Below are 27,418 nucleotides of genomic sequence, written 5' to 3' on the forward strand. Positions count from 1 at the left end.
AAAAAGAGGAAGAAATTCAGGTGGGCTGTAATTGAATTTGGTAGGTAAAACGAAAAAATCTGGGAACATCGATGTGCTGGGAACCAGGAAGTAGGTGGAAACCTGAAGATTTTTGACTGATACGGCAGATCGGTCAGGTCTTACCCCCTACTAGCTTAAGATTCTTGATCCTTCCGAGGATCAGTGCACTGATTAGGATATCTTCTTCTACTGTGACTGGACTTCACTTTGATCACTTGCACGTTGCGCTGGGAACCAGGAAGTAGATGAAAACCTGAAGATCTTTAAGCTGGTAGAACTGATCACTCAGATCCGACTCCCAGGTTTTCTGATATACTGGATCCTTTTGAGGATCAGTGTATTGATTAGAATACCTTCTTCCACTGGAATACCTAGTAGCTATCTGGTAGGCCCTTAAAGTTCAAAAATCAGATTCCCATGGAAGCCCACCTAATTCGATCAGCCTCCTTCCTATAAAGGATCACAATTTTCAACATTTTCATTCTCCATCCGACCATGCGAATCATCCTACTCCTTCTAGCTCTCACCGCCTTCTCGGTTGCCTCCCCGGAGTGGAAAGCGTTGTTTGACATCCAATCAAAGCTGATCCTTAGCGCCTACCGTAACCGGGCACCGGCAACTCTTTATTCGCTTATTCCAGTTGGACATGGTATGTAAGAGGGGTGCCTTGGACCTGTACCTGGAGAGCCTCGAGAGCCTGGAGCTGGTAGGGAAGGATCAGTGGCAGCATGAGTGAGGTCAGCGAGCTTTGTGGTCCGATTAACTGCCACGTTCTGGCTGCTGCTGCTGACAAGTTTGGTGAAAACTGATGCATGGTCTCCCGCTCTTCAGTAGATCGCAAGGAGAACTCCGGACCAGACCTCAAAATCCCAACTTCCAGACATCGACCGCTACCTCGGACCGAACGATGTGAGACGAGTGCAAATTCTGAGCGCTCACGGTTCATCTCGATGGGCTCGCGCTCTGGCTGCAATCACAGAGTACGACGGCTTCGCTCCAAAGTTCAACTATGCACTCCTTGACCTTACTCAGGTTAGCTGAAGCTTATTGGATCTGAAAAAAGCTGAGAGTTTCAGAGCCCGACTAGCCCGACCGGATACACAATGTCCAAGGGATTCATCTGCACACATATCATGTGCGAGGGAGAGTGGCCACCACCGCAATAACTATTTGAAAATGTTCGAAAAAATGTTTTTATTCAATTTGAATCAACAACAAGCAGCCAAAAAACATGATTATCGTTTTGTAAGAAGAAGAAGAAAAAGAAAAAAGTGACAAATAATTTAAAACTCAAAGTTACACGTTTTCAGATTTTACAAATTTTCAAAAAAAAATCCAGAAATTAGAGAGAACAAGAAATTTCAGCCAATGATCCCGTCATTTTGGTCGGAGCCCTGCACGACTTGCTGAAAAAAAAAACGATAAATTAACTGAAATTTTAAATTTAGTTAACTGAAATTTTGCTTACCTTCACCAAATTCTGATGCTCCGGGGGAACTTCTGTTTCAACTCTAGCTGGGACTTGTCGCTGACGGCTTGCGCCTGGAAAATGAGAGGTGACGTTATGAGGGTACTGTAGGGGTACTGTAGGCCATGGTGCATCGAGGAGGATACTGTACGGGTTACTGTAGGGGTACTGTAGGGGAGAACAATGGGGAGAACTATACCGTGAGCTTGAGACCTTTACTGCAAGGGTACTGTACAGTTGGAGCGCATTACTCTTAGGGTACTGTAGGGGATTACTGAAGGGGTACAGTATATTATGGTGCATCGAGGAGAATACTGTACGGGTCTTGAAGGGTTATGCCGGTTACTGTAAGTAGCACTGTAGAAGTACTGTACGGTTAACACTTCTACTGTAAGGGTACTGCCAGGGTACTGTAGATGTGTACTGTAAAGTTACTCCAGGGTTATGTTACAGTAAACATAGCTACTGTAGGAAGCCTTGTAGAAGTACTGTAGAGTTAAGACTATTACTGTACGAGGTACTGTAAGGTTACTGTAGGATTATGGTACAATTGGGAGGGTTACTGTAGGACTACTGTAACTTTACATAGAGATTACTGTAAACGCTTACCACAAAATCCATCGGCAGCCAACAGACGGTAGGTAAGCACCATATTCGAGCTGGCGAGGCAAAGAATGAGCACGCAGATCGTTGAAGCAATGTACCATGGGCTCATCGAGAACGATGCGAACTGAAAATTAACTTGCTGAAACTAATTTTCCGTCAAGTAACCTACCACAAAGTAGATCATGTAAACATTTACAATCAGCCTGAACACCACGAGAGTGATGATGTTCAGAATTACAGTAACGCGGAATGCGGTGAGCTTCTTGTCGAATCCATATCTAGAATTTAGTGGATAATTATTTTTCAAATTTTCTAGACTATAAACTTACAAGTTCATCAAGCTTCTGATGTGCAAGAAGATCGAGTTGAGCTCCATGAGCAGTCCGGCGACGACGATGCCTAGCATGAGATCGTAGAACTGGAAATAGTGGGGAATTTTTAAATGAAAATTCGGAAAGTAGAGGTTACCAGGCAAATAGTGAAGGCGGAGAGGACGACGACGTGATGGAAGAGGAGCTCCACGATTCTGACGGATCGTTCATTGCAGATGAGGTCGACGAGGTCGTTGAGCAGGTAGCCAGTCATCATGAGCACCTGGAAATCGGGGAACTGTAGGGGTACTGTAGGGGTACTGTAGGGTTACTGTGGGGGTATTGTGGGGGTACTGTAGGGGTACTGCATAGTTTCGGTGCACTATGGTAGGCATTCTGCAGGCTCACTGTAGGGGTATAACATACTATTGTAGGGTATTGAAGGGGTAATGTAGAGGTACTGTAGGGTTACTGTGGGGGTACCGTAGATGTGCTGTAGGGGTACTGTAGAGGGCACTGTAAGGGTACTGTAGGGGTACTGTAGGACTACTGTAGGGGTAGTGTAGAGGTACTGTAGGGGTACTGTAGAGGGTACTGTAGGGGTACTGTAGAGGTACTGTAGAGGAACTGTAGGGGTACTGTAGGGTTACTGTAGGATTACTATAGGGGTGCTGTAGGGGGGTACTTACCAGGTTCCTGCCAACAATGCAATGGTACAAAATTGGGCTTTTGAAGAGCTCCGGGTCCACAATCAAAGCGTAGGCGGCCCAGAATCCTGAGATTGCCGAGTGCACCATTGACACACTTTCGTTGGAAATTCGCCATTTTTTGAGGGTAGACATTGTCTGGAATATTTGAAATTTGCTAGGATTAGTGTTTCAGGCTTAGGCTCGTAAGATTAGGTCCTCAGGCTTGTGTCCTTGGGCTAGGCCTAGGCTTGGGCTTAGGCTTAGGCCTAGGCTTGGGCTTAGGCTTAAGCTTAGGCTTGGGGCCTTAAGCTAAAGGTTAGGCTCAGGCTTAGGACCTTGGGCCTTTGGCTTCAGGCTTAGGTTTTATTTTTTCAGTTTAAGCCTAAACCTAGGGTCAGGCTTAGGTTTAGGCTTATGCTCTTAATCTTAAGGCTAGGCCCATTCTTACCGCATTTCCGGGCTCCGACTCTGCCACCGGCACGGTTTCTTCGTTATCAACATGTGTTTGCTTGCAGAAGTTGTGACAGTCTAACCTCCATTCTCCGAACAAGAATCGGTAGATCACAATGTGCAAAATTCGGAAAAAGACGACGGAGACGAGGACCTGAAAATTGAGAGAATTATGGATAATTTTGAAAAAAAAACCGACTTTTTTCTCTAAAAAATATTTTTTTCAAATTCAACTACTTACCAATGCAATTTCCCTGGCCCATTTCTCATCGAGAATTCTTGTGGAGTCCCCCATTGGCGCTTTTTTTCTGAAAAATATATAATTTTAAAATTAAAGACATCAAAATAAGCAAAAAAAAGGTGCTATATAACATATATCACATGTTGTCAGAAAATCAAAAGGGCGTGAAAAAGTGCAAGAGATAAGAGACCAAGAATTTCGAAATCGCGGCGGCGGGGGGGGGGGTCACATGGGATGTAGAAAGAAAATTGAAAGGATTTATGGAGGATTTTTGGAGAAAAATGTGTTGCAGAGTGCTATAGAGATGTAGAAAATTGAATAAAACGAGCAAAAATTCAATGAAATTAAATTCGAGCCGGGTTGGAAAGGGCGTCTATAGCGTTTTTAATTTTGGAAAAATTCGCAAAAAAACGCACCGAGTTATTTTTTTCAAAAAGAAGAACAAAAAGTTCAAGCTAGAGTGTGGGAAATGACACAAAATTAACAAAAATGCTGAAATTTTTAATTAATTTCAACTAGAAATTGGCAAAATTGAGAACATTTTGATTTTGTAAAAAATTGGAATTTTCTCAAAAACCGTAAATGCTACAAAAAAGTTGTCAACTAACAAAATATTTGTCTTAAAATTTAGCGCATTTTGTCAGTTGACAACTTTTTTGTAGATCTTCCCATTTTTGAGATACAGGGGTTTAAAAAAATTTGATTAGTAAAATTCAAGTTATCAAAAAAAAAATTGATAAATGTCTCAAAAATCGTAAGTGCTACAAAAAAGTTATGTACTAACAAATTTTTTATCTCGAAATTTTATAAATTGTTAAAATGACATTTTTTTAGGGGCTCCACTTATTTTTGAGATACAGGGAATTTAAAAAGTTTGTGCAAAATTTGTGAAAATTATCAATTATTGGACAGATTTTTAAAGCTTTAAAAAAAAATTTTTACCAACAAAAATTTATTATTAATTCCTCTAAAATTACTTTGAAAAATTATAAAAAATAAATAAAATGTTTTGCAAAAAAAGTAAGCAAACCACCGAAAAAACTGCCAACTACACACACAAATACACACCAAAAAAATGCCGTGAATCGACCGAGAATCTCTCTTTTCCCATCTCACCAATGAACAAATACACTTTTACGAATCGACAACACAGTGACGTCACCTGTTCGTTTTCTCTGCGCTCTCTCGCTCTCTAGATTTTGAGATATTTTTAGATGGTGGAAATGGGGCATTTTTGAAGGAAAAGTTGAGAAAAAATGAATTAAAAATAGTTATAGAATGGGATAGGACTGGAAGTTAAGAAGAAAAATTGCAAAAATAAATTGTGAAAAAAATTTAAAAAATTGTTTTTTTGAAATTTGTCAAAATGTGTTTAGGCATATTTTATTAACTTTTTAAGGCAAAAATCAGGATTTTTTTTTTTTGAAATTTTAGCAAAAGGAAAAAGTAAAAAAATCCTATACACGACAAAAAATAAGGAATCGATAAAATAATTGTGGGCCTTGACAACCACCCCTCCCCACACAGGCAGGCAATTTTCCCGCCCATCCCGCGTGCGCGTCACCTGTTTACGACACGTACACCCTTTTCCTCAATACAGGAGGGGGACTCTTTTAATAATTGCTCTTTTATAGGGTCTATTTTGTAGGCTACAAACTACAATAGGTGCGGGAAAATGAGCCTATTCACTTGTGCTAGACACTTTGACGGGCCAGATCTTGGTTTATTTTGCAGATATCGAAAAAATTTTAATTGAAAAAATGTAGTAAAAAATAGGTTAATTATTTTGTTAACAATTTTTTGAACAAATGAAAAAAATTTGAGATACAAGCTGTCAAGGTTGAGTGCAAGAAATGGTGCATCGACTAGACGTTGACAGGCTCTATCTCAGTGGTTTTTGTAAAAATTACAAAATTTTCAATTGAAAAAAGGTAGAACAAAATATGGTAATTGTTTTGTTAGTTGTCAACTTTTTGATAAAACCAAAGCTGACATAGATATAGATTGCTCAAATCGGACAAGACATGGTGCATCGACCGAAATTGTCTCTACTGGCTTTGAGAGTGTATCTCAGTGGGTTTTGCAAATATTAAAAATTTTTCAATTGCCAAAATGTAGTACAAGATATGATAATTATTTTATCAGTTGACAACTTTTTGATAAAATCAATTTAAGGGAAGATATCAACAGCCAAAGTTCAAATCAAGACATGGTGCATCGATCAAAATTGTTTCTCTCAACTTCAAAAACGTATATCTCAGTAGGTTTTGCAAATTTCAATTGCAAAAATTTTGTAAAAAATATGATAATTATTTTGTCAGTTGACAACTTTATGATAAAATCAATTTAAGGGAAGATATCGGGTGCCAAATTTTAAAGCAGGACATGGTGCATCGACCGAAAATGTGTCCATATATTTTGAGAGCATATATTTCAGTGGGTTTTGCAAATATCCAAAAATTACTAATTGTCAAAATAAAGTAAAAGATATGATAATTATTTTATAAGTTGACAACTTTATAATAAAATTAATTTAAGGGCAGATATCGGCAGCCAACGTTCAAATCGAGACATGGTGCATCGACCAAAATTCTTTCTCTCAACTTTGAAAGCGTCTATCTCAGTGGGTTTTGAAGATATCAAAATTCATTCAACTATAAAATTGTTGTAAAAAACCTGATAATTATTTTATAAGTTGACAACTTTTCAATAAAACCAAAACTAACTGAGATCTGAGCTGTCAAAGTTGGGCATCGACCATGATGCATCGACCAAATTTTACAGCTTTTGCCTTTTCATGAGTTTTCAGTTGAAAAAATGAATAGAAAACGTGCCATTTTTTATGTAAAAATAAGACGAGTTGAACAGGTAAAATCTTAAAACTGTCAATTAACATTTTGACTGACAAATTGGCAGTTTCAAGAGTTTTAGAATTTTAATCGAAATTTGTTTTAAAATTTTAAAATTTTATCTAATTTCCTGCATATACATAGAGCTCCCTAACTAACTCGCAACATAATTATCAAGTTAATAACAAAACACGATAAGAGTTACCTCTTTATCATTACCTTTTATCAGAAAATAAACATCAAAGTAACATGGCTAGTCAGCCAACTGCGAAGAACGGGGAAAATTTGGCATGTTGGGAGAAAAATTCGAGAGATAGAGAGGGAGGTGGAAAAGAAAAAAACGGAAAAAATTTATTTTTCTGCTGTCTCATGTTTACCAAAAGTGTGTATGACGGGGGGAATAAAATGGAAAAGGAGGTTTGTTGACAACTTCTTCTGTTTTTTTTTCGAGCTTTTCCCCCACTCTGAAATTAAATTTTTCCTCGAGTAATTATTTTCAGTTCAGTCAGCTTCAGCTGCTGGGAAATATGGAGCTTGTAAATAGCAAACAAGTGCTGGAAAATGTATAGAAAAAATCAAGAAACTTGCGTAGGTACGAAGATGGCTGCCTGCCTACTTGACTGTCTATGCCTGCCTTGCCTGCCTATTAAGCTACCTAAGTTTGCATTCTTGCTTTTTAGGCTTCTCAGGTTATCCAGTCTGTCTTCTAGGCGCTCCAGAGGTGTCTACCTACTAGTTTGCCTAGGCATTCATACTTGCCTTCTAGGCTGAATGTGCCTGCCTGCTGAGGTCTGCCTACCTACTAGGCTGCCAAGACTTGCCTTATTGCCTTTTAGGTTTCCTAGATCTGCCTGCTTGCCTGCCTTATGCCTACTCGTATTTATATAAGCGTGAAATTTACAACACTTTTTGCTCAAAAAATGAAAAATTTAATTTACAGGCTTCATTCTTATATAAACTCAATTATTTTTCATTACATGTACAAAATAAAAATTAAGGGTTCCAGAAAGCAATGAGAAAATTCTGAAAACAAATTCAATCCCAGACAAGAAATTTGAATGCATTAGAAGTGATACAGATTGATGCTATTTTTCCGTCGCCAGATCTTTTAATATCCATCCACGTGGAACAATCATAGACTTTGTTGAAGTTTTCTGGGAAAAATCTGAAATAAAAAAACTTAAACTTTGACAACTTGCATTTTGGCAGGCTTTGGGATTGTCAAAAAATTTGGCAATAAATCAGTAATTAAAATTCATAAATATCTTTAAAAAAAAAAATAAATTGATGCACCTTGTCTTGCTCAAAACTCAGCCCCAGCCGCTCATAAAAACTGCCGGAGCTAGCTGCAAGTGAGAGAATCTAGGTCGATGCACCATGTCTTGCTCAACTCCGTGAGCACGTATCTCAGCTGACTTCAGCTCTATCAGAAAATGTTCAACTAACCAAATATTGGTCGTTTAATTCTTAACAATTTTGTAGTTGGCAACTTAGTGACAACTTAAACATAAACACAGATATTAGCTTGCCAAGTTAAGTGAGGACATGATGCATCAACCTGAAAGGATTTTGAAGCAATAAGGCTGAAACTCACGTCGACACAAAATTAAACTCTTTCGGTCTCTCTGCAGGATCCCAATCGCTGACGTCAATATCTTCATACACAATATCCGGATTCAAAGGATTCATCCCCTCAGAAACCTTTATTTCAAATATTTTCCGATCGCACTCCGAGTTTTGCCAAGTGTTCAAAAATGAAATGATATCTTCATTTTTTATATTGGCATCGGTCATCCATAAATGAGTTCCTTGAAACTTGGAGAGCACAATTGGAGCATGCTCTAGGGAATAAGTGAACCAAAAGTATTTCATTCGAAATATAGCTGAATCCTCTTGAAAATTATCGAGAACTTTCATTCCTAATGTAAGCTTTTCAATGCTTGTTTTTTTAGATAAAAAGTTGTCAATGGTGCTTGCATTGAGGCTTTCAGATTTTATAGTCGCTAAATAGCTCTCTTTCATATTCTTAATGTCAGGAGTACAAGTGAGATCGTCCACATTTGTAGTGAGTTCATACTTGTTGTATGGTGTGGGTCGATATAAGGAAGTTATGCAAAGATGAATTGCTTCGTGAAATTGTTTCACTGGTCCGAGAAAGGTAAGGAAAACTTTTTTCTTGTTGTCAAATGTATTGGTGACTGGTGAAACACTGAAAAAAGTTCTGGAAGTTACAACGTCTTGCAATGCTTTTAAAATTAAAAACTCACCAAAACGGAATACGAGAAAAATTCGCGTTGATCAGCCGACTGGAACCCCCTCAAAAATCAAAAAAACCGGAAAATCCTAAGCCTAAATAGCGTCAGTAGCGAGCTGACGCTTACCACTGACGCCAAGCCCACACATAAACATAAGCCTAAGCCTAAGCCTAAGCCAAACGCTTCTGCCGGCTGTTATATGTAAGTATACGACTTTTACAATTGTTTTAAAAGAAAGAAAACCCACCAAAACGGAATCTTCAACTCATCCACTTCCACTGTGAAAGGACGCCCACGCTTCAGCAAATCTTCCTCAGATTTGGCCTTCTTCAAATAAATTCGTCCCATAAAATTGGAATTGTGATTTGTCAATTCAAACCAGTGATCATGATCTTCGGAAGTTCTGAAGCATATTTGCAAGATGGATAAGGCATCATTTTTGGATTTTGTAGCTATGATTTTTGACTTTTCAGAAGCAAACATGAATATTAGAGCGTCAAGATCGCAAAACTCCTGGCAGATTTGTTTTTGGACAAGATGTGGGAAAAGTGGAAAATGAAATGGCATCACCAAAAAATTTCTGAAAATAAAATTAAAGGGGAACAAATGAAGGTGCCACTAGGATCAAATAATGCATATAATTTTATTCCAGTGGGAGAAAAATTGGATGAATCGATCCGAAAGAACGTAAGAGACAAATGAAGAATAGACGGTGGTAGTACTGTGTAATGGGGAAGACAAGATATTGCACTGAAGAGGTCATCCCACGAGACAACAGCAAATGAGCTCATCTCAATCAATAATTACCAAAAAATAGGGTTGTGCAAAAAGTGTTACAATGAGTTTCAATATATAAAATTCAATTGCTCACGCTCTCATAAAAGTGTAACAACGGTGCTGCGTTATTAGGTAAACTCAGCTCTTATTTTTCTAAACTTCGGTAAAACATTTTCGAACATTTTTAGAACAGTTTTGTTTTCAATCTGCTAAATGGTCACATTTCAGTGTATTCGAGCAAGCGTTAAACCGCGTTTTCGTACAAAAAATCCAGTTTTTCAGCAAAATGTGTTTGCAAAGTGCCGAAGTGCCGAATCGACACTAAGTACCGAGTTTTTCAGATTCGATCTATGAACACGAGGAAACAGTATCTGACTGCAAGAGGGGCAAAAATTTAAACAAAGAAGGTAGTTTTCTAATTCAAAGGGTTCCTGTGCCGCTAAATTGTTTGCAAGCATTTTTACAATTTGCAATCTTCCAAATGGCATTTGTTTCTTTTTAAAGGTGGAGTAGCGCCAGTGGGGATTTTGTCTAAATGCACTTATAATGATCCAAAACAACCGAATATCATAATAAAACACTACAAAAAACAAATTTTTCTTAATTTCCGGTCAAAGTTTCGGCAGACTGCCAAAATTTTGAGAAATACGAGCTTTTGAGGAAATTTAAAAAAATTTCGCATGTTTCGACCCTTACAATGTTTTAATATAAATAATTTAAATTAAATTTCAAATATAATTTTCAAACGTTTTATCACGATATTTGAATATTTTGGGACCAGAGGAGTGGTTTTTAACCACTGCCGCTACTCCACCTTTAATAGTCTAAAGGTGAGTTGAAATAAATAGTCAAAACTTGTAGTTGACTAAAATTCAAGTGAAAAGTGAAAAAGTCTACCTGATAATGATGTGAAAAGTGGAATTCGTGAACACCGACATAATTTTCGAATAATGAATAATGATACATACATCTTCTCTCAATAATATCCTGCGAAATATGCTTTGAAAAAATGTTCATGATACAGGAAGATCATTGATTTGAAAACAATTAGAAATTCGAGATGGCCAGGGAACATCATACAATCATAGATTTCAGTGTTTTCAACGTTTTCTCGCACAATTCTCAACTAGACCTACATTGATAATATTTGATCTACTATCATTATGAAATAATCGGCGCCTAATTTAGTTTCTCTCTTAACCACCGGTGGAAAAAAACGAGCAAAATGTCTTTTTATGGTTTAACTGGGTGACTTTTGTTTGTTTCTATTTTTTTTTTAAACTATTTTATTTATAACTGTCATTTTAAGAAGGATTGCCAAGATGGGCAATCATTTGAATGATCAAATTATTGAGTGAAAGTACTTATTTTTCCAAACTTATTTCTTTTAGGTGGCCGATTCGACTGACTCTAGCCAATCAATGGTCGCCAATGCAGGTATTCCCTCTCCTCAGACGGATCAGCAAAGCCAGGCAGCATCACCATCAGCTGTGGCATCGGTATGAACTATTTCTCTCAAATTTATTCCATTTCCAAACTTATTTCTTTTAGATGGCCGATTCGACTGACTCTAGCCAATCAATGGTCGCGGATGGTGGTCTCCTCTCTCCTTCGGATGCTTTTGGAATTTTTTTTGCTGTAGTAATTGCCGAAATTATTGAAGCAAGAAAAAACGCCAGAATTCGCGAGCAGATGGTGGTTTGTTAATTTTTTCACTATATTCAGTTCAAAAATGTATAAATAATCTCAAGTTGAAGAAAAAAAACTGAGGTTATGGCTTGAAGCTACTCAAAGAGCACAGATTGAAACGGCCAAATTTCATCATGAGATTTCTGAGAATTCCAAAATGTTTACGCACATATCTTTGACTAACTCGGGGGTTACATATCTTTGATTAATTTAAATCCTTGGTAAAAATTAATAACAACCAACAAGGTGTACTTATTAAACATAAATTTGCAACTAAAAATGTGATAGAAATACATGTTATAAGTTATCTTTTAGTAAAATGCTTTAAAGTTGGCGTACAAGTTTTTGTTCGAAAAAAAGTATCGGAAGTTACAGTTGTTCAAAGTGGAGCCTAGCTAGTTGGCATCACATCAAAAACCCGCCCACGCAAGTTATTCGATTTGACTGGTATAATTCGATTAGCACCCTGTGAACGTATAGTTCAGTTCTATTGTTTACTATCCCTCTATTATTACTATCGCATTTCCCATCTGGCCTCCCTCTAGTGTTCTACCCTTGATTATATTCATTCTATACATCAGCTGGCGAGTGAGAGGTGACCTATCTCCTCTCTCTCCATCCGGCCTATTTAATCAATAAATACATGTATTCAAACACTAGTTTAACAATCATAAACAGATAATGTGGTACCATTATCTTCCGTTTATAACCCCCTTCATAAGCCTTGAAGTTTCCTTATTGGCAACTTCTCTATGATTTTCCGCCCGCTTCTGCTCATATTCCTAGCTGTCAACTCCGATGCTCAACTTCTTCCTCCGGTCAAGAATATACTCCAAAACCACCTTGACATCTTCCAGAAAGCCGTTGACGCAGGAGATAAGGCGACGATGAGCAAAATGATACCGTTGAATCACAGTAAGAATACTTTGTCAGCAACTAATTTCTAATTCATTCTCAGTTTCCGATGAAACACTAGATAAATTCATCAAGGCTCACAAGTCGATGAAGATGACTGCAAAAAGCGCGACGTTCATCGGCACTGGTAATACCCAGTCTGGTATCTCTGGAGTAGTGGAGTACGCAAGAGGAGGCCGTACTATTCTGCTTGAAGTAGTTGTTGAGAAGGTTCAGCTGAAACTCAGATCTCTATACTTAAGTTCCGAATTTTCAGAGCCCTTCTAGTCCATCTGCCTACAAGTTTGCGAGTATCAGAACACCACCGGTCCCTTCCCAACGACGCAGTTTCCCGACTTGTATGCTGGGATTGGTCGCGTGCTACCTCCATCTCATTGATGTTTTGCCAGGCAGTGCCGAGGAAATTCTTGTAAGATAACTTTATTGAATTTTTTGGCCCGGATACATAAATCAGTTTTATTTCATTTTGTTGTTTTTTGGAACTCAGTCAAGGCATGCAACATCTCCAGAGTTGAAGCAGCTGCAGAAGGGATATGGTGGTAAATGCACCAGCATCATTTTTTCCAGGTGCACATGGTGCAGCCGACATCTCCACATTTTTAGCACCCGTCGCATCCAGCTGGCTAGGTGGAAATAAAGCAGCCGACGCCTACTGGTTGAATACAGGACGACCTACTTTTCCAATAAGCACACGGTGAATCATATTGCCTAAGATGGTGCTGAATGCTAACTTCAAAATCGGAGCACCCGATATTCCACGTATTATAGTTGACTTCAGACGAATAAATGAAGAGTTTGAAACATTGTAGTTTGAAGTTAACACTAACATGGCTGCAGAAAATATTTCAAAAATCCGAGGGGGTTCTATAGAAGTTGCAAGGTCGTTTTTAAGACTTTTTAACGTAGTCCCTGTGGTTTCTCAAAATTTTCAATAAAAACTTTGCCCGCTTCCAAATAACCATATTTTCGCATTACGTTGCACACACATCAAGCTACTTGTTTCCGAAGTTGCCGAACCAAAAAAAAAGCACACCCGAACTATGTTGCTTCCTCTTTGCTATTTAGGTACGGCTCTTGCGGGCCAGCCTAAATTATCTATTCGGGTTTTAATTTAATTTTTCATTATCAAAGTCAATAAACAATACCAGCACTGTAGGTTGGTTGCTTGGATTCTCAAGCTGGAAGTTTTTTTTCAGCTAATAGTAAGGCCCATCGCCCTGTATCTACCCTAAAAATGTCAGCTGCTAGGCTAGCTATACTCCACTGGTAGATGAAGACTGAGGAGACGGCTGTTGAAACTTTGAATACATTCTTTAATTGATCTGCATACATCCAAGTTTCCAACGAGAACAAAAAAAAACAATAAAGCAAATTCATCCGAGCCAAAAGTACAAATATAGTTATCCTTTAAGGACGTTTTCGGCAGTTTGTGCCAAAGCAACAATTAAATCATACGGGCACATTATCAGGAGAGTGTAAAAACAATCAGGGATTTCACGACGTTGAGAAGGGATTGATTGTTTGCTGATACTCACAAACTTGTAGGCAGATGGACTAGAGGAACTCTGAAATTTTGATACTTGAGTTAAAGAGATCCGAGAGTTTCAGGTGAACCTTCTCCAAAACCACGTCGAGCAGAAGAGTAGCCTTTCCTATGGCGTAGTCTACCTTTCCGGTGATTCCAGAACTTGTGGCCTGTGCGCTTTTTGCTGTCATCTTGAACGACTTGCGAGTCTTGATGAACTCATCTAGCTTTTCCTCGGAAATTCCTAAAGTTATAAGATACATATGTAGTTGCTGGTCATGAAATATTACTTTGATTCACCGGCATCATCTCGCGCAGAGCCTTCTTGTCTCCGGTGTCAACGGCTTTCTGGAAGGTGTCAAGGTGGTTTTGTAGATCCTTCATGTCCGGTGGTAGGGGTTCACCATTGGAGTTGGCAATGAGGAATATGAGAAGCAGCGGGCAGAAGAGCATGGTGAAGCTGTAATGGAAGAATAAGAAAACTCGGATGCTTATGAAGGAGGTGCTGATTGAATTATACCAGTGTCAAATTGAATAAGGATCGTAGGTTTACGATGTGGTTCCCAGAGGAAGGAGCAGCGTGGCATTGAAGATCCAGGGGCAGAATAGCTCAGTCGGTAGTGGTGGCCGCTAGCAATCTGGAGGTCACGAGTTCAAGTCCGGCCTAGGTTCACCCAACGTCTATTGGGAAGTGGAGCAATCCACGACTGGATTATCGGCCACCGTCCCCGGCTAGGACGTGGCTTAAATTACAGCCCAGTGGGATCACCACCAGCCAGTGTACCTGACTCCCAGATCCGCAGTGCGTAGCGCTTGAAGAAAGTATCGTACTTTAATCCTTTTTAACTTAATCCAGGTGTTTGAAAGTTGTTTCTGTTCAAGTATTAGGAAGCCGAGCAGGATCTTGTTGACCACTACATTGCTTAACAACCGTTTTTAGCTATTCAGAACTCGACGGAGGGCTATATCCACCCTGCAGATGTCGGATGCGAAAACCCTAGGGATGACAGCTACATAGCATCATCTGAAGCAGTGTCGTTTGCCCCATGTCTGTTTCCTGCAGGTGGTGGCTGATTGACTTCTGGGGATGTCGTGAGATCTATATCCACGTGTAAGATATCGAACTTTTAAACTCTGAAGGTGTCGTCAATTTTCATTTCAGCCGAGGTCCTTAACCCTGTATCTACCCTAGCTGCCTATACTCTGAAAACGAAAGATATTTTGACTTTTCAATATTCTCCGAAACGGTGGAACTTTGGCGTCATCAGTCGTCCTTGTCCTAGGTGAGATCCATAGATCCATAGATGTGAATCTACCCTCAGTTGTTCAAGCTCTGAAAACTGATTGGTTACTAAAGGAAACATCAAGACATCCAAAAAGCAAAAGTAAAACTGATTCATGTATCTTTGTCGAAAATATGTGTAACAAAAATTATTTTCCAAAGACATCCTCAACAGATGGTGGCATAACATCAACAAGCCAGAGGTAGCACCAGAGGAATCCCACAAGACAAACATGGAAATTACGTTGGGATGGGACTGATACTGGCCTGACACTTGTGAACATGTAAGAAGATAGACTGGAGCGATTCTGAAATATAGTAACTTCAGTTAAAGAGATCTGAGGCTTTGATCTGAACCTTCTCAATAACCATTTCAAGCAGAATAGTGGCGCCTCCTCTCGCGTACTCCACCACTCCGGAGATGCCAGACTGGCTATTACCAGTGCCGCTGTACTTTGCACTTTTTGCCGTCAACTTCATCGACTTGTGAGCCTTGATGAAGTCATCTAGTTCTTGATCGGAATCTGAAATTAAATTGAAAGATAATTGATGACCAACTGTTCTTACTATGCTTCACTGGCATCATCACTCTCAGCCACTTCTTGTTTCCGGCGTCAACAAATTGTTGGAAGACGTCGAGGTGGTGTTGGAGCATATATCTGGCCGAACCAAACCGTTGAGCATCGGAGTTGACGATGAGAAATATGAAAAACAGCGGGCGGAATAGCATGGTAAAGCTGTATTGGAAGAATGAAAAATTCGAACAGATATGTAGAAGGTGCTAATTGAATTATGCCGGTGTCAAATCGAATCACGAGGGCGGGTTTACGATGTAGTTCCCAGAGATTTTCAACAGAGATGGGAGCACTACGGAAGCCAAGCAGGGTGTTGGCCCCCCCCCCCCCCCCCCCAGATGTCACATGTCAGAGGTTCCTTTATGATGGCAAATTTTTTCTGACATCTGGAAATGCAGATCACTCTTTTTACACCAGGAGGCCCAAGTTCAAGCCGATCAATTATTTCAACTTATTCGTGGACTTAGTCACTTGGAAAGAACACGCTTACCAGAATTGTAGGATGGTTGCTCGGATTCTCAAGCTGGAATTTTTTTCTCACAATCAGCTAACTGGCCCATCGCCATGTATTTACCCTAAAAGTGTCAGCTGCAAGTGATGTGGAAATATAGCTTCACTCAACAGGCAGATATGCTTCATATTCACCTGGAGGTGATGTTGAACCTTACTAGGGAGCCCCGTAAACTTATGGTGGCCGATTTGCTTGAAACTTATGCCATTCAAAAGCTGATATTGTGAGATGTAAGAATATAATTTCCATTTTTGCCCAATACATCTGAAAACTCAGAACATTTCATTTGAGTCCCGCGTAAGGCAAATTTAGGTTGACTTTGGCTAGCTGTATCTCTCCAGTAATGTAAGATAGCAAAAAGTTTTCAACTAACAAATTGTTGAGCGTGTTCTGATAAATAATTGTTTAGTTTTAACTTTTGCTATATCTTTTATACCAGTGTGGGATTACACTTGACAAAGTGACAACTTCAAAGGGTTATAATAGGACAACATTGACAGATAGAGCAAAATTTTAAATTGAAAATCTGTTAATCAGAATACGCTCAACAATTTGTTAGTTGACAACTTTTTCTATCATTGATTACTGGAGAGATACAGCTAGCCAAAGTCAACGTAAATTTGGCTTACGCGGGACTCAAATCAAATTTTCTAAATTCACAGATGTATTGGGCAAAAATGAAAATCATATTCTTACAGCTGACAATGTCAGCTTTTAAATGGCATACAATTCAAGCAAATCGGCCACCATAAATTGACGGGGCTCCCTAGTTATTTTGTCTGACATCCAAGTTCACAGAGACAATAAAAACAACAATAAAGATGATTTATCTGAATGAAAATTACAAATATATTTATCCTTTAAGAACTTTTTCCGAAGCCCTTTTTACAAGTTTAGCAATTTGTTGGTACCAAAAGAATAGTCCAAGAGGTATATTAGGGAAATTTTGTCGTTGAGAAGGTTCCGCTTGTGTTCTGACACTAACGAGCTTGTAAGAAGATAGACTTGAACGGTTCTGAAATTTTGAAGTTTGAGTTAAAGAGATCTGAGAGTTTCAGCTAAACCTTTTCCACAACCATTTCAACCAGAATAGCAGCGCTTCCACTCGCATACTCCACCACTCCAAAGATGCCAGTGCTGATGAATTTCGCGCTTTTTGCCGTTATCTTCATCGACTTGTGAGACTCGATGAAGTCATCTAGTTCTTTATCGTAATCGGAAAATAAATTAAAAGATAGTATATAACGAAAATTTTTTAAGTGCCAGAAGCTTCCAGTTGAATCAAAAAAATTGAATTTTCAGGCATATATTTAACAGTAGTTTTTTAGTTGTACTAAAACCAATTATTTATTGGGATATTTATTCAATTTTCATAACTTTGAAAATTCATATTTCTCTCAAAACTAACTTTTTTCAGAAAGTTTCTTCGGGGACTTGTTTCAAATTTTGAGCTCTTTTTTAATTGCCTAGTTGTTGACCGGAGGAAGGAGTTGAGCATTGGAGTTGACAATCAGGAATATGAGAAGAAGCGACCGGAAAAGCATTGTGAAGCTGTATGAGAAGAAAATGCAAACTCGAAGGCTTATGAAGGACGTGTTAATTGAATTATGCCGGAGAAATCAAATAAAGGCCGTAGATTTACGATGCGGTTCCCAAAAGTAGTTGGAAACTGAAGGTCCTCCGGATCCTATTTGATTAAGCTCTAGCCGGAACTTAAGCCTACGCCTAAGCCTAAACTTAGGCCTAAGCCTAATTCTAAGCCTAAGCCTGAGCTGAATAGGAAGTCTAAGCTCAGCTTCTCCCTGTGGGTTGATAGTGAAAAATAACCCTGCAAATGATCACAGCATTTATAATTTGAAAGAGCATCGAGATTTTAGAATTCTTTAATTTTAGAAAAAAAGTGTGGTGAAAACAAAAACCATATAGTACAGATATGCAAGAATTGGGTCAAAATCTACCGAGAAACTTTTTCGAAAAAGGGACAAAAAACAAAAAAAAACAATTGGTGGGGGGAACGGTGACCCGTTTGGCAAGAAAAAAGGAAAAATTGGGATAACATTGTATTGTTTTATTACTTGTGCGCTGGCGATGACTCGTCATCAGAAGAATGGGACGCTGAGGATGTTGATGGAGAGTCGCGAGCCGACATTTCGACCTGGGAAAAATTATGAAAAATTAGGCTCAGGTTACAAGATCTAAGCTCACCTCCGCAGGCCTCTTCTCCTTCCGTTTCCTCATCCCACCTTCCACACCTCCACTCTTCTCAGCGTACTGCTGCCGCAATGGTGGAGGTGGTGGAAGCACACTGCTACCATCGGTTGGTGTCAGCTCAGGCTTCGGGCCGACCAGCGTAAGGATCACTGGAAGAACACACAACCCGTTGAACACACCCAACGCTACCAGCAACGTCATTGTGTAGAAGAAGTAGGTGACGACGAAGTCGAACTCGGAGAACACAAGCATCACAACTCCGAGGAACGTTGAGATGGCTCCGTGATAGACTGGCACGAACATGTGCTGGAGGCAAGACTCCAGGCGTTGATCGATGGTTCCTAGAGCTGTCAGGAAGGCCAACTCGACGTGAGCAGTGAACTCGACACCGATTCCGACGGCACAGATGAGGGTTACAGCGGAAATCGGGTTCATCTTGATGCCCATAAGCCCCATGAATCCTCCCAGCTCGATGGTAGTGATCACTACGATGCACATGATAAGAGTGGCTGCCCATGGATTGAACATTAGAATTGAAATGACACAGAACACGGCGAGCGCGATGATGCAGATGGCTTGGAACAAGTTCCATCTGGAAATTTCTTAGATTTTTGGGGGTTCAGGAAAAAAAAGACTCACCTCAAAGTAAGATATTGCTCCCAGAAGGTGAAGGCGATACCCGATGGATGGTTGGAAAGGCCTCGTTCGGAGTATTCCTCGCAAGTGGCACGGATTTCCTGAAACAGGAGAAATTAATTTGTGAATGAGACCCAACAGAAACATGAAAGTTGAAATTTCGGCCCGAAACTAAGCCTAAGCCTAAGCCTAAGCCTAAGCCTAGGCCTGAGCCTAAGCCTAAATCTATGCCTAAGCATTATCCTTATTCTAAGCTTAATCATAAGGCTAAGCCTAAGCCTCGCTTTGGGCTGAAGCTTGAATTTAATCCTAAGCAAAAGCCAAAGTGTTGGCATAAGCTGAAGCCTAAGCCTTTGCCTAATCCTGAGCCTGAGCTCAAGACTAAGCCCAAGCTGCAGCATGATCCTAAGCCTAAGCATACATATAAGCCTAATCCTGAGCCTGAGCCTAATCCCAAGCCAAATCCTTAGCCCAAGCCTAAGCCTAAGCCAGAATCTATTCTTATGTCCGAGCCAAACCTAAGCCTGAGCATAAGCCTAAGCCTCGCTTCCAGCTGAAGCTTGAACGTAAGCCTAAGCCTAAAAAGGCCCGAAATAACCCACCTCAATCATTTTTACAATCGCTGGTGTATCGATCAAATCATTCTGATAAAACGGCATCTGTGAGTACAACAATGGCTCGGCAGCCGGAACCACCTTGGCGAGCTTCTCATTATACTCCCATCCAGGTGGTGTTGGATAGAATGAAGCCTGGGACACGTAGTACATCATGTTGTCAACGTTGAACCATCCCGTCAGATAGTTATAGAATCCTTCTGGATTAATAACCTCATTTTCCACCATCTTCATCTTTCCGAGCCGCCCGTCACAGTTGTAGTTGGTGCCGAAGGAGCATACAAGTCTAGCCGCGATCATCGATTCGGGACTTGGCTTCTCTCCGTTCACCTTGATAGGATTTCCATTTGTCAAATCGAATTTGCCAGCGGCGAGGTCTTTTTCCAAGGCCATGTCCAAAGATTGCAGCCAGACTCTGAGCATAGACATCCAGTAGGGTTGAAGTTTACCTTCAGCCTTGATCATAAACTTTGAAGATCCCAACTGTGCTCTGTACTCTTCGATAAGTTGCTGTTGGTTCGGAATGTCAAGCTTGTCACCACGAAGAACTGCAAACATCGGGTAGAAGGAGAAGTATTGCTCGCGAGCACGAAGGAAGGCCGCTGGTGGGGTGTGCTCTGGAAGCACGTCGGCGAGCTCGAGACCGAGAGTCGAGGTGTACATTCCGTAGAGTCCGAAGACGACGGCGGTGGTAGTTCCGATGAGAACGCAAGCCTGGAAATGATAAAAGTATGCATAAAAGCGACAGTCTAAGCCTATGCCTAAGCCTAAGCCTATGCCTAAGGCCCTTAGACTGAGTCCATAAGCCTAAGCCCAACCCTAAGCCTGAGGCCCTAAGCCTAAGCCGAAGCCTGAGCCTAAGACTGAGCCTAAGCCTAAGCCTAAATCTAAGCCCAAGGCCCTAAGCCTAATAGGAAGACTGTCTAAGGCGTTAAGCCTAAGGCCCTAAGACCCTAAACATAACCTAAGCCTAAGCCTAAGCCTAAGCCTAAGCGTAAGTCTAAGCACAAGCCTGAACCTAAGCCTAAGACTAAACGTGTCAAATCCTAAGCCTGAGGTTCTAAGCCTAATTCTAAGGTCCTAATCCTAAACCTGGGCCCCAGTCTAAGTTTAAGCTAAAGCCTAAGCATAAACCTAACCCTAACTCCAGGCGTACCACTTACCTTAACAACATTATTCTTGAGTGCCGGAATGTAGATCTTGTTGAGGAATCCTCCGACGGTGTACCACGGCTCGTGACGCTTATACTCGTCGGCCTGCTTCTCGTAGCCAGCCAACTCGGCACGTGATGACATCTGCGTGTTCTATATGGTTTGCCATTAGCTGCCGAAAAACTCGAACTTACATTTGAAACATTGCTCGGCACACTTTGACTAGTCGCCATTTGTGGGTTTCCTCGACTGCAGTAGGCCAAATCTCTTTTTCCTTTTCGCTGTCTTCTCAGATCGATTCCGATCATTGCTGGGAAGATGAACATGAGGAAGATCAAGTTGAAGGCAAGGAGAATCGCGGTTTGGGAGCAGAAGGATCGTAGAGCAGGGATCGGGAGAACGTATCCCGAGATGAAGGCGAGAATGTTGTTGATAGAGGTCAACATCACAGACATTCCGGTCTCTTTTAGCAATACTCCGATCTCGTTTTTGTTGCAAATATTGATGATTTCATCGTAGTTATGCAGAAGGAGGAACATATCATCGATTCCTAGACCTAAGGAAAGGAATGGCACAACTTGAGTTGTCGCTGCATTGAAATTGATCCCAAGATGAGTAGCGAATCCTAATCCACAAATCGATGATATAGTAACCAGGATAACTCCGCAAATTGCCAATGCCACATTTGACTGCACAGCCAGCCACCATCCTTGGAACCTTCCCTGGGTAAACGCGGCGTAGATCACCATCAAGATGTATCCGATGACGATGATGATGTAGTTGAACTGGGAGAACTCCTCGAGCATGTCAGCGATTGAGGTGGAAGCTAGGGGGTGGAACTGACGGCGTTCACGGTTGAGCTCATGGCTGTAGAGTCGCTTGGTGAAGTTTCTCTGCCACGTGCTGATGATCTCTCCAGCCATCCATGGTTGGAAGTGGTGGCGGTCAAGGCCGGGGTGGCTGTCGGTTTTGTCGTTCTTGATTCTGGCAAACACGTCATAGGCTCCTGAGACCAGGAACACGGATTGCAGGGCCTCTGCTGACACCAACTTCCCATTGTCCCGCTGGATTCCTCCAATGATCAAGTCCTCCGGCCACTCCATGATCTTCTTTCCGAATCCCTTACATCCACCGGTCATCACATCTCCATAGTTCGGGTAATCTGGCATCTCCTCCTTGGTCAAGAACTCGCCGAGTCTCTCGGGATTCTCCTGCATCCACTTGAGAAGTGAGCTTCCGTACTCAAGGCACAGAAGGTCCTTGGCTTCCTTTTCCGGATTCTTCTTGGCGATTGTGGAGTTGGCGATTCCTGCTAGGTAGTCCGCGTCGTCTTCGTACTCGTAGTAGTCTTCGTCTTTTTTCGTGGCAGGCTTCTTGGTCGTAGTATCCGCTTGTCGCTTCCTTCTCTTCTTTCCAAAAATGTCGTTGAGAATCGTTTCGGCGATGTCTGACTTTCCATCGTCCTTTGGGATTATTTTGCGCTCCAGGGTGACCTGTAATTTTGAAGTTATATGGAGGTATGGGGACACCGGTGGAGTTGGAGCAGGCCAACGGCGGCCTGGAAAGTCAACTGAGTCTGAAACCCCGGGCCGGAAGCCCGGGCTTCCCATGGGACCAAGGTCCACCACAATGTTAAACCCTCGGTACCAGGCCGGCCGGCCCGCCAGGATCTACGTGGCTCACCTGCTCGCTCATGGCCTTTGCCATATTCCACTCGTTAAACTTTGTCAGTGCATGACACCTATCGAAGTAGTTCGGAGCAGACTTTGGGCATTCCTCCTCCAGTGGGTCAATGCATGGCCTGTCGAGGTAGGCTCCGTCAATACCGGCTCTTTCGAAAAAGTTGCCGATGGGTCCCAAGTCGAATAGGGTGCCGACCTCTTTGATGACAGATGTTGGATTCAAGTTCTTCCAGGTAACGTTGCCAGGTGGGAGGGAGGACACGAAGCTGGCGACTTCTGGGCTGAAAATTCAAGCTTCCTAGTGATAAGGCCATCTCCAAAGGCTTACCCCAAGTTCAACGGAGGATTTGGTCCCAGTGGCTTTGCACCATCCCAATAGCAATCGATCGGTGTGATCCAGATGCATGGAATGATCTTGTCAAGGAGCTTGGACATGATTCCAGCCAGCGGGCCACTGTTGAAAGATGGGCCTGGCGGCTTGAAGCAGATGTCGGAGAGGGTCCAGGTTCTGGAATTTTTAGTTGTAGATCTTGTTCATGAGGGCCCCTAGTTGTTGGGCCTCTGAAAATTGCGGAGGCCAAAAAGTGTTGACTTACTCATTGAACATTTTCACTTCATACGTAGAAATTTCCTCCATCAACTTGGTATGCTGCTGCAGAGCCTCCTTGGAGAGAATATTCTGACCATCGAAGGACGGAGTTTGGATTACCACCTAAAGATTTTAAGTTTTTTTTTTTAGCTTATTATCTAAATATCTCCGAGGGGTACCAACCTGAAAACCTCCTCCCAATCCGTTTTCCTTTGGCAGCTCGGGACCACGCCGGACTTCTGCCTTCACTGCCGGTGCCGGCGGCTCCGTAGTCTGTTCGACGGCTCTTTTCACTTTATGCACTAGGTGTCCGGATTCTCGTTCAAATTTAACTTGGCCGAGATATCCCATTTCTTCATTCAGCCGTCCACCTTCTGACACCCAAAGTTTCACGAGATCGGTTTCGATTGTGACGTGGCGAAGGCCTCCGAGGCAGAGGCAGTAGAGGAATAAACTGGAAATTGACATTGAATTCGGATTTTGGAGGTCAGGAGCTTCAAAATGAGCCCCATAATGACTGCATTTGGTTGAGTTTGAAAATTGGGGGAAAACCGCGACGCGACCGCGCCGCAAGCTCAGTGCTCTTTCCGTCATAAATCAGCGCCGGGTAGGCCTAGCGGAACAAAAATTAGTTTTTAAAAGAGCTGGGATTTTTGGCTTTGAAATTAGCCCCATAGGCTTGACCAAATTAGACAATTCAGTAAAAACCGCGACGCGACCGCGCCGCAAGCTCAATGCTCATTCCGTGATAACTCAGCGCCTAGTAGAGCCAGCGGGATAAAAATTGATTTTTCAGAGAGGTGAGAATTTTGGCTTCAAAATTAGCCCCATATTGACTTGGCTTGGTCAAGTTTGAAAATTCAGTAAAAACCGCAACGCGACCGCGCCGCAAGTCTTTTCCATTTTCCATCATAACTCAGCGCCTAGTAGGCTTAAAATTAGTTTTTCAGAGATTTTATTTTCAAAAAATCCGATACCTGATAAAAATAGTGGACCAAGCCCATCGTTGCACAAAACATCCTATCCTGAACAACCATAATTGGAAAAATGCTCTGGCGGTGAGCGCAACGGTGTTTCCAACGGCTTTACCCTAAAATTATTTGGTCCTGTTTAAAAAAAACTTGGTGGCCTAGAGAAAGCTAGGCCACCAACATACCCGCTTAATCTGCTGAAGAGACATGTCTGCATCACACCAAGTCGGCGCGTGGGCGAATTTTTTCTTCCACGCATCTGAGAAATCTTCGGAATCGAAATTTCCGATCAGGCGGTTTTCCAGAAACTGAAAAATTGGAATTTTTGGGATTTAAAAAAATAATGGGGGTTTTAAGAAAATTTTGTAGTTTTTCCAATTTTGTAGTTTTTTTTTTTAAGTTTTTAGTTTTTTTTTCTGAAAACTTGAAGCAATTTATACAGTTTTTTTTTTGCTGTAACGTTTATTATTTTTTTACAAATAATTGATTTTACAATTAATTTTTCTTAATTTTTTACCTCATTTTTTTCAAAATAAAAATTCCTAGCCTTGGGTCGAGCTCAAAGCATTTAAAAAAAAAAATTTTTTTAAGTTTTTCAAAAAACTTTTTTTTTTAAATTTTTTTCAAATTTATTTTGATTTTTTACCTTCCTATGAGTACGATGAATAACATTCCGAATACAATGTTTAGCTTCTGATAATAAATCAGTTTCCTCATCAGGAAACGACATTTGAAGCTTCGAAGGGCTTCAGTCAGAAAATGCGAAATTGTCGGAAGAAATGGGGGAAAACGAAAAGGAAAGTTTTGAATCAATTCGATTAGCCGGGCGATAATTTATTGTCTTTTCAGTGATATGATAAGGAAATTTTCAAGGATTACAGAAATTTTGGGGAACAAAAATTTTTCGATTAAAAAAAAATGTTTTCAAACTTTTTTTTTTCAAACATTTTTTTAAATAATTTTTAAAATGTTTTCAGCTGTCTAAGTTTTCCTATGATTTTTTATTCCTTTTTATCCCTATTCCAAGCCCAGTTCTGAGCCTAAAGCCCGCACTTACCCTTCTGATCGGACCGGGTTCGTCCTTCCCGGGCGGTTGTTCCGAATGCACCTTCATTCGGGGATTTTTACCGGATTCCAATCACCCGATTTTTAGATAATTTGCAGTATTTTGTTTGGTTTGAGTGATGGTGGATTTCTGAAAAATTGGGGAAAATTAGTTGGAAAAATATGAAATTTTGAAAAAAAAAATTTATGAAAGTGGGAAAAGTTATGCAACATTTCGGAGATTAGAGATATCAAAAAGTTCAGTATTGGACAAATGTAGAAAATTAAATTTTCTACATTTTTGTAGTTCACAAATTACTGTAGCTCAAAGTACTGCAACGTTATCACGTTTTAAAGATGGAAGAAAGGAGGAGAGAAGGAGGGAAGGTGGGAAGGAGAGAGGGAGACGAAAAACGGTTATAACTCAAATACGGCTAGAGATAGAAAAATATTGCCAACCAGCAAAATGTAGGAAATTAAATTTCACATATTATAGTAATTAACAAATTTTTTCTAGCTAAAGAGGCTGCAAAGTTGCAAGGCATTAAAGGTAAGCACCCCCTGCAGCAGCAACAGTTTGCTGTGAAGGGAGAAAAACGGGTACATCTCCAAAACGGTGAAAGTTAGAAAAATGTTGTAAACTGATAAAATATAGAAAAATAAATTTCCTCTAAATCACAAAAAAAAATAATTTTAAAATCTCAAACAACAACAGAGATATGGAGCTTTGAAAATGGCCGCCCAAAAAAAAATTTTTTTTGATTTTTTTTCAAAAATTTTTATTTTTATTACTATTAATGCTAAGATGAAGTTTTGCTATTAAAATGTAGAGAATTAATTTTTTTCTAATTTATAACTGTTTTGGAGCTCTTCCTCTTCTCTCAGTAGAGATATGAAAGTTTGAAAAAAGATATCAGTAGAAAAATTGAGGGGTAGGGTTAGGGTACAGCCAAACTTCAAATATAATATATATAATATATATAGCTCTACCTCCGTCTGAGTAACAAAAAAGTTGTCAACTGACAAATTATAGAAAATGAAATTTGTTATATTTTATTAGTTGAAAAATTTTTAATATCTCCAACATTAGCCGAGATATGAAGCTTTGAAGTTAGCTAGTCACTGCATGCGAAAAGAGAACGGTAAGATGAAATGTGTATATCTCAGAAACCGTGCTAAATACCAAAAAGTTTTCAACTAACAACTTGTAGAAAAATAAATTTCCTACAATTTGTTAGTTTACAACTTTTTTCTAGCTTTTACGGTTTTTGAGAAAAATTAGTTTTTAGCAAAAAAATCAACTTCGAAATTTTTTTCCCAATTTTTGATCTACATAGGAGGGAAGGTAAAAAATGAAATGTTATGACCCTACAAAAAAATGTTAAAAAAATCTAAAATTTTCCGCGATAACATCTGTCTGTCTGACATGCCAACACACACACGGTTTCTAGTTCTTAAATTGAACAAGTTTGGGTCGTCGAAAAAATTGAAGAATTTTTGAGGTCAGGAGAGGCAATTTGATCAGATTACAGAAATGGGTATATGGGGGAGTTGGACTGGTTTTTTATCGGAAAAATTTCATTTTCACCAGAGGAAAACAATTTGGAAATGAAAGTTAATGGGGTAAATTAATGCAAAAAAACGGGAAAGTGAGAAAGTGCTCTTTGTTGAAACCTGAGTACTATCATAGTTGCCTGCCTACCTATCTGGCTACCTAGGCGCCTGCCTAGCAGGTTGAATACCTACTTGAAAACCTACTTGCCTACTACTTGCCTACCTACTTACATAGTGTCATAAGCCTATCTATCTAACAGATTGCCTAACTAGCTGCCTACCTAGCAGTTTGCCTGCCTACTTCTACTTGCCTACCTTCTCCCCCTGCTTACCTTTTTTTGCCTAGTTCCTTGCCTACCTACCTGTCTGCCTACTTAACTACTTTGTTGCCGGCCATATTTCGAGCATAGTTGTCTGCCTACCTGACTACCTAATTGCCTACCTACCTGCCCACCTTGACGCCTATTTTTTTGCCTACCTAGTTGTGTTTCGCACTTGTGATTTGTAGCACAAAACCTCAAAAAAAGTTTTTGTTATATGTGAATAATCTGCAGATTTGCACCCACGAATGGACGAAACTCCATTTATGAAAAAATCATAGTAATCAAAAAAAAATGGCAAGAGGGTAGGCAAGTAGATAGGCAAGAAGGTAGATATGTAGTTAGGTAAGTAGGTAGGTAAGAAGGTAGGCAACCGACTCGGCAACCACATATTCAAACCAAAAAAGTACCCGGTACAGTATGAAAACTGGTAGATCAGGAAATAAAAGCTGAAACTAATAATAATAAACGTCATATAGTAT

At 40.3% G+C, this 27,418-nt stretch overlaps 7 protein-coding genes and 3 non-coding genes across 14 annotated transcripts; 3 read left to right on the plus strand and 7 right to left on the minus strand.

Annotated features, from left to right (window-relative positions):
• Positions 1-515: 515 nt before the first annotated feature.
• K12H6.8 (DsbC domain-containing protein) lies at positions 516-1,225 on the plus strand. Its single transcript, NM_061976.4, has 3 exons — positions 516-670; positions 902-1,053; positions 1,098-1,225. Exons 1-3 carry the CDS (start codon positions 517-519, stop codon positions 1,185-1,187), a joined length of 396 nt encoding a protein of 131 aa, NP_494377.2. The 5' UTR covers position 516; the 3' UTR covers positions 1,188-1,225.
• On the minus strand, positions 1,197-3,853 carry K12H6.6 (TLC domain-containing protein). Of its 2 annotated transcripts, NM_061977.5 has the most exons (9): positions 3,787-3,853; positions 3,544-3,699; positions 3,096-3,251; positions 2,564-2,689; positions 2,425-2,513; positions 2,265-2,373; positions 2,099-2,219; positions 1,490-1,563; positions 1,197-1,427 (listed from the first exon to the last, which is right to left on the minus strand). In NM_061977.5, the coding sequence occupies exons 1-9, from the start codon at positions 3,838-3,840 to the stop codon at positions 1,383-1,385; spliced, it is 930 nt and encodes a 309-aa protein (NP_494378.1). In that variant the 5' UTR covers positions 3,841-3,853; the 3' UTR covers positions 1,197-1,382. The 2 variants fall into 2 exon arrangements, 1 of the variants encoding a protein (NP_494378.1); NR_149262.1 differs by having other exon boundaries at positions 1,383-1,427; positions 1,490-2,219; positions 3,787-3,840.
• A 3,699-nt stretch (positions 3,854-7,552) lies between these two features.
• K12H6.7 (FBA_2 domain-containing protein) lies at positions 7,553-9,573 on the minus strand. Its single transcript, NM_061978.3, has 3 exons — positions 9,138-9,573; positions 8,230-8,844; positions 7,553-7,800 (listed from the first exon to the last, which is right to left on the minus strand). The coding sequence occupies exons 1-3, from the start codon at positions 9,236-9,238 to the stop codon at positions 7,671-7,673; spliced, it is 846 nt and encodes a 281-aa protein (NP_494379.1). The 5' UTR covers positions 9,239-9,573; the 3' UTR covers positions 7,553-7,670.
• A 1,837-nt stretch (positions 9,574-11,410) lies between these two features.
• Positions 11,411-11,431, minus strand: 21ur-12599. The gene has a single exon (NR_050911.1).
• A 492-nt stretch (positions 11,432-11,923) lies between these two features.
• Y110A2AL.4 lies at positions 11,924-13,006 on the plus strand. Of its 2 annotated transcripts, NM_061979.8 has the most exons (4): positions 11,924-12,271; positions 12,315-12,481; positions 12,528-12,680; positions 12,752-13,006. In NM_061979.8, exons 1-4 carry the CDS (start codon positions 12,109-12,111, stop codon positions 12,812-12,814), a joined length of 546 nt encoding a protein of 181 aa, NP_494380.2. In that variant the 5' UTR covers positions 11,924-12,108; the 3' UTR covers positions 12,815-13,006. The 2 variants fall into 2 exon arrangements, with proteins under 2 accessions (NP_494380.2, NP_872032.1); NM_182232.6 differs by lacking the exon at positions 12,752-13,006 and having other exon boundaries at positions 11,928-12,271; positions 12,528-12,740.
• A 623-nt stretch (positions 13,007-13,629) lies between these two features.
• Positions 13,630-14,249, minus strand: Y110A2AL.6 (uncharacterized protein; the record flags this gene model as incomplete). The annotated part of the gene is made up of 3 exons (NM_061980.3): positions 13,630-13,836; positions 13,886-14,040; positions 14,087-14,249. 3 exons carry the CDS (start codon positions 14,247-14,249, stop codon positions 13,672-13,674), a joined length of 483 nt encoding a protein of 160 aa, NP_494381.2. The 3' UTR covers positions 13,630-13,671.
• A 929-nt stretch (positions 14,250-15,178) lies between these two features.
• On the minus strand, positions 15,179-15,808 carry Y110A2AL.7 (FAD-oxidase_C domain-containing protein; the record flags this gene model as incomplete). Its single annotated transcript, NM_061981.4, has 3 exons — positions 15,179-15,386; positions 15,436-15,602; positions 15,646-15,808. 3 exons carry the CDS (start codon positions 15,806-15,808, stop codon positions 15,228-15,230), a joined length of 489 nt encoding a protein of 162 aa, NP_494382.1. The 3' UTR covers positions 15,179-15,227.
• Positions 15,809-18,031: 2,223 nt separating this feature from the next.
• ptc-3 (Protein patched homolog 3) lies at positions 18,032-25,213 on the minus strand (the record flags this gene model as incomplete). 3 transcript variants are annotated; one of them, NM_061983.9, is made up of 13 exons in its annotated part: positions 18,032-18,319; positions 18,370-18,967; positions 19,015-19,112; positions 19,614-20,339; positions 20,789-20,920; positions 20,971-22,269; positions 22,460-22,739; positions 22,787-22,966; positions 23,055-23,170; positions 23,231-23,501; positions 24,025-24,137; positions 24,204-24,326; positions 25,076-25,213. In NM_061983.9, the coding sequence occupies 13 exons, from the start codon at positions 25,130-25,132 to the stop codon at positions 18,236-18,238; spliced, it is 4,077 nt and encodes a 1,358-aa protein (NP_494384.2). The 3 variants fall into 3 exon arrangements, with proteins under 3 accessions (NP_494384.2, NP_494383.2, NP_001122650.1); NM_061982.8 differs by having other exon boundaries at positions 20,789-20,929; NM_001129178.3 differs by lacking the exon at positions 25,076-25,213 and adding an exon at positions 24,665-24,748 and having other exon boundaries at positions 18,236-18,319.
• Positions 20,375-20,511, minus strand: Y110A2AL.19. Its single transcript, NR_050912.1, has one exon. It is a non-coding gene; the product is annotated as an Unclassified non-coding RNA Y110A2AL.19 (non-coding RNA).
• Positions 20,380-20,436, plus strand: Y110A2AL.16. Its single transcript, NR_050913.1, has one exon. It is a non-coding gene; the product is annotated as an Unclassified non-coding RNA Y110A2AL.16 (non-coding RNA).
• Positions 25,214-27,418: the final 2,205 nt, after the last annotated feature.

The sequence above is a fragment of the Caenorhabditis elegans genome, chromosome II, assembly GCF_000002985.6.
Source record: "Caenorhabditis elegans chromosome II".
NCBI classification, from domain to species: Eukaryota; Metazoa; Nematoda; class Chromadorea; order Rhabditida; family Rhabditidae; genus Caenorhabditis; species Caenorhabditis elegans.

Excerpts from the sequence above, each read along its gene's own strand:
- K12H6.6 (NM_061977.5), bottom strand. The coding sequence starts at position 3,840 with ATGGGGGACTCCACAAGAATTCTCGATGAGAAATGGGCCAGGGAAATT. Across the intron at positions 3,700-3,786 it reads GGGCCAGGGAAATTGCATTG|GTCCTCGTCTCCGTCGTCTT; the intron begins GTAAGTAGTTGA and ends CTCAATTTTCAG. Across the intron at positions 2,514-2,563 it reads CCGCCTTCACTATTTGCCTG|TTCTACGATCTCATGCTAGG; the intron begins GTAACCTCTACT and ends CACTATTTCCAG.
- K12H6.8 (NM_061976.4), top strand. The coding sequence starts at position 517 with ATGCGAATCATCCTACTCCTTCTAGCTCTCACCGCCTTCTCGGTTGCC. Across the intron at positions 671-901 it reads GCTTATTCCAGTTGGACATG|ACATCGACCGCTACCTCGGA; the intron begins GTATGTAAGAGG and ends CCCAACTTCCAG. Across the intron at positions 1,054-1,097 it reads CACTCCTTGACCTTACTCAG|AGCCCGACTAGCCCGACCGG; the intron begins GTTAGCTGAAGC and ends TGAGAGTTTCAG.
- K12H6.7 (NM_061978.3), bottom strand. The coding sequence starts at position 9,238 with ATGGGACGAATTTATTTGAAGAAGGCCAAATCTGAGGAAGATTTGCTG. Across the intron at positions 8,845-9,137 it reads GAGTTGAAGATTCCGTTTTG|TGTTTCACCAGTCACCAATA; the intron begins GTGGGTTTTCTT and ends AACTTTTTTCAG. Across the intron at positions 7,801-8,229 it reads GAGTTTAATTTTGTGTCGAC|ATTTTTCCCAGAAAACTTCA; the intron begins GTGAGTTTCAGC and ends TTTTTATTTCAG.
- Y110A2AL.4 (NM_061979.8), top strand. The coding sequence starts at position 12,109 with ATGATTTTCCGCCCGCTTCTGCTCATATTCCTAGCTGTCAACTCCGAT. Across the intron at positions 12,272-12,314 it reads AATGATACCGTTGAATCACA|TTTCCGATGAAACACTAGAT; the intron begins GTAAGAATACTT and ends ATTCATTCTCAG. Across the intron at positions 12,482-12,527 it reads TTGAAGTAGTTGTTGAGAAG|AGCCCTTCTAGTCCATCTGC; the intron begins GTTCAGCTGAAA and ends CCGAATTTTCAG.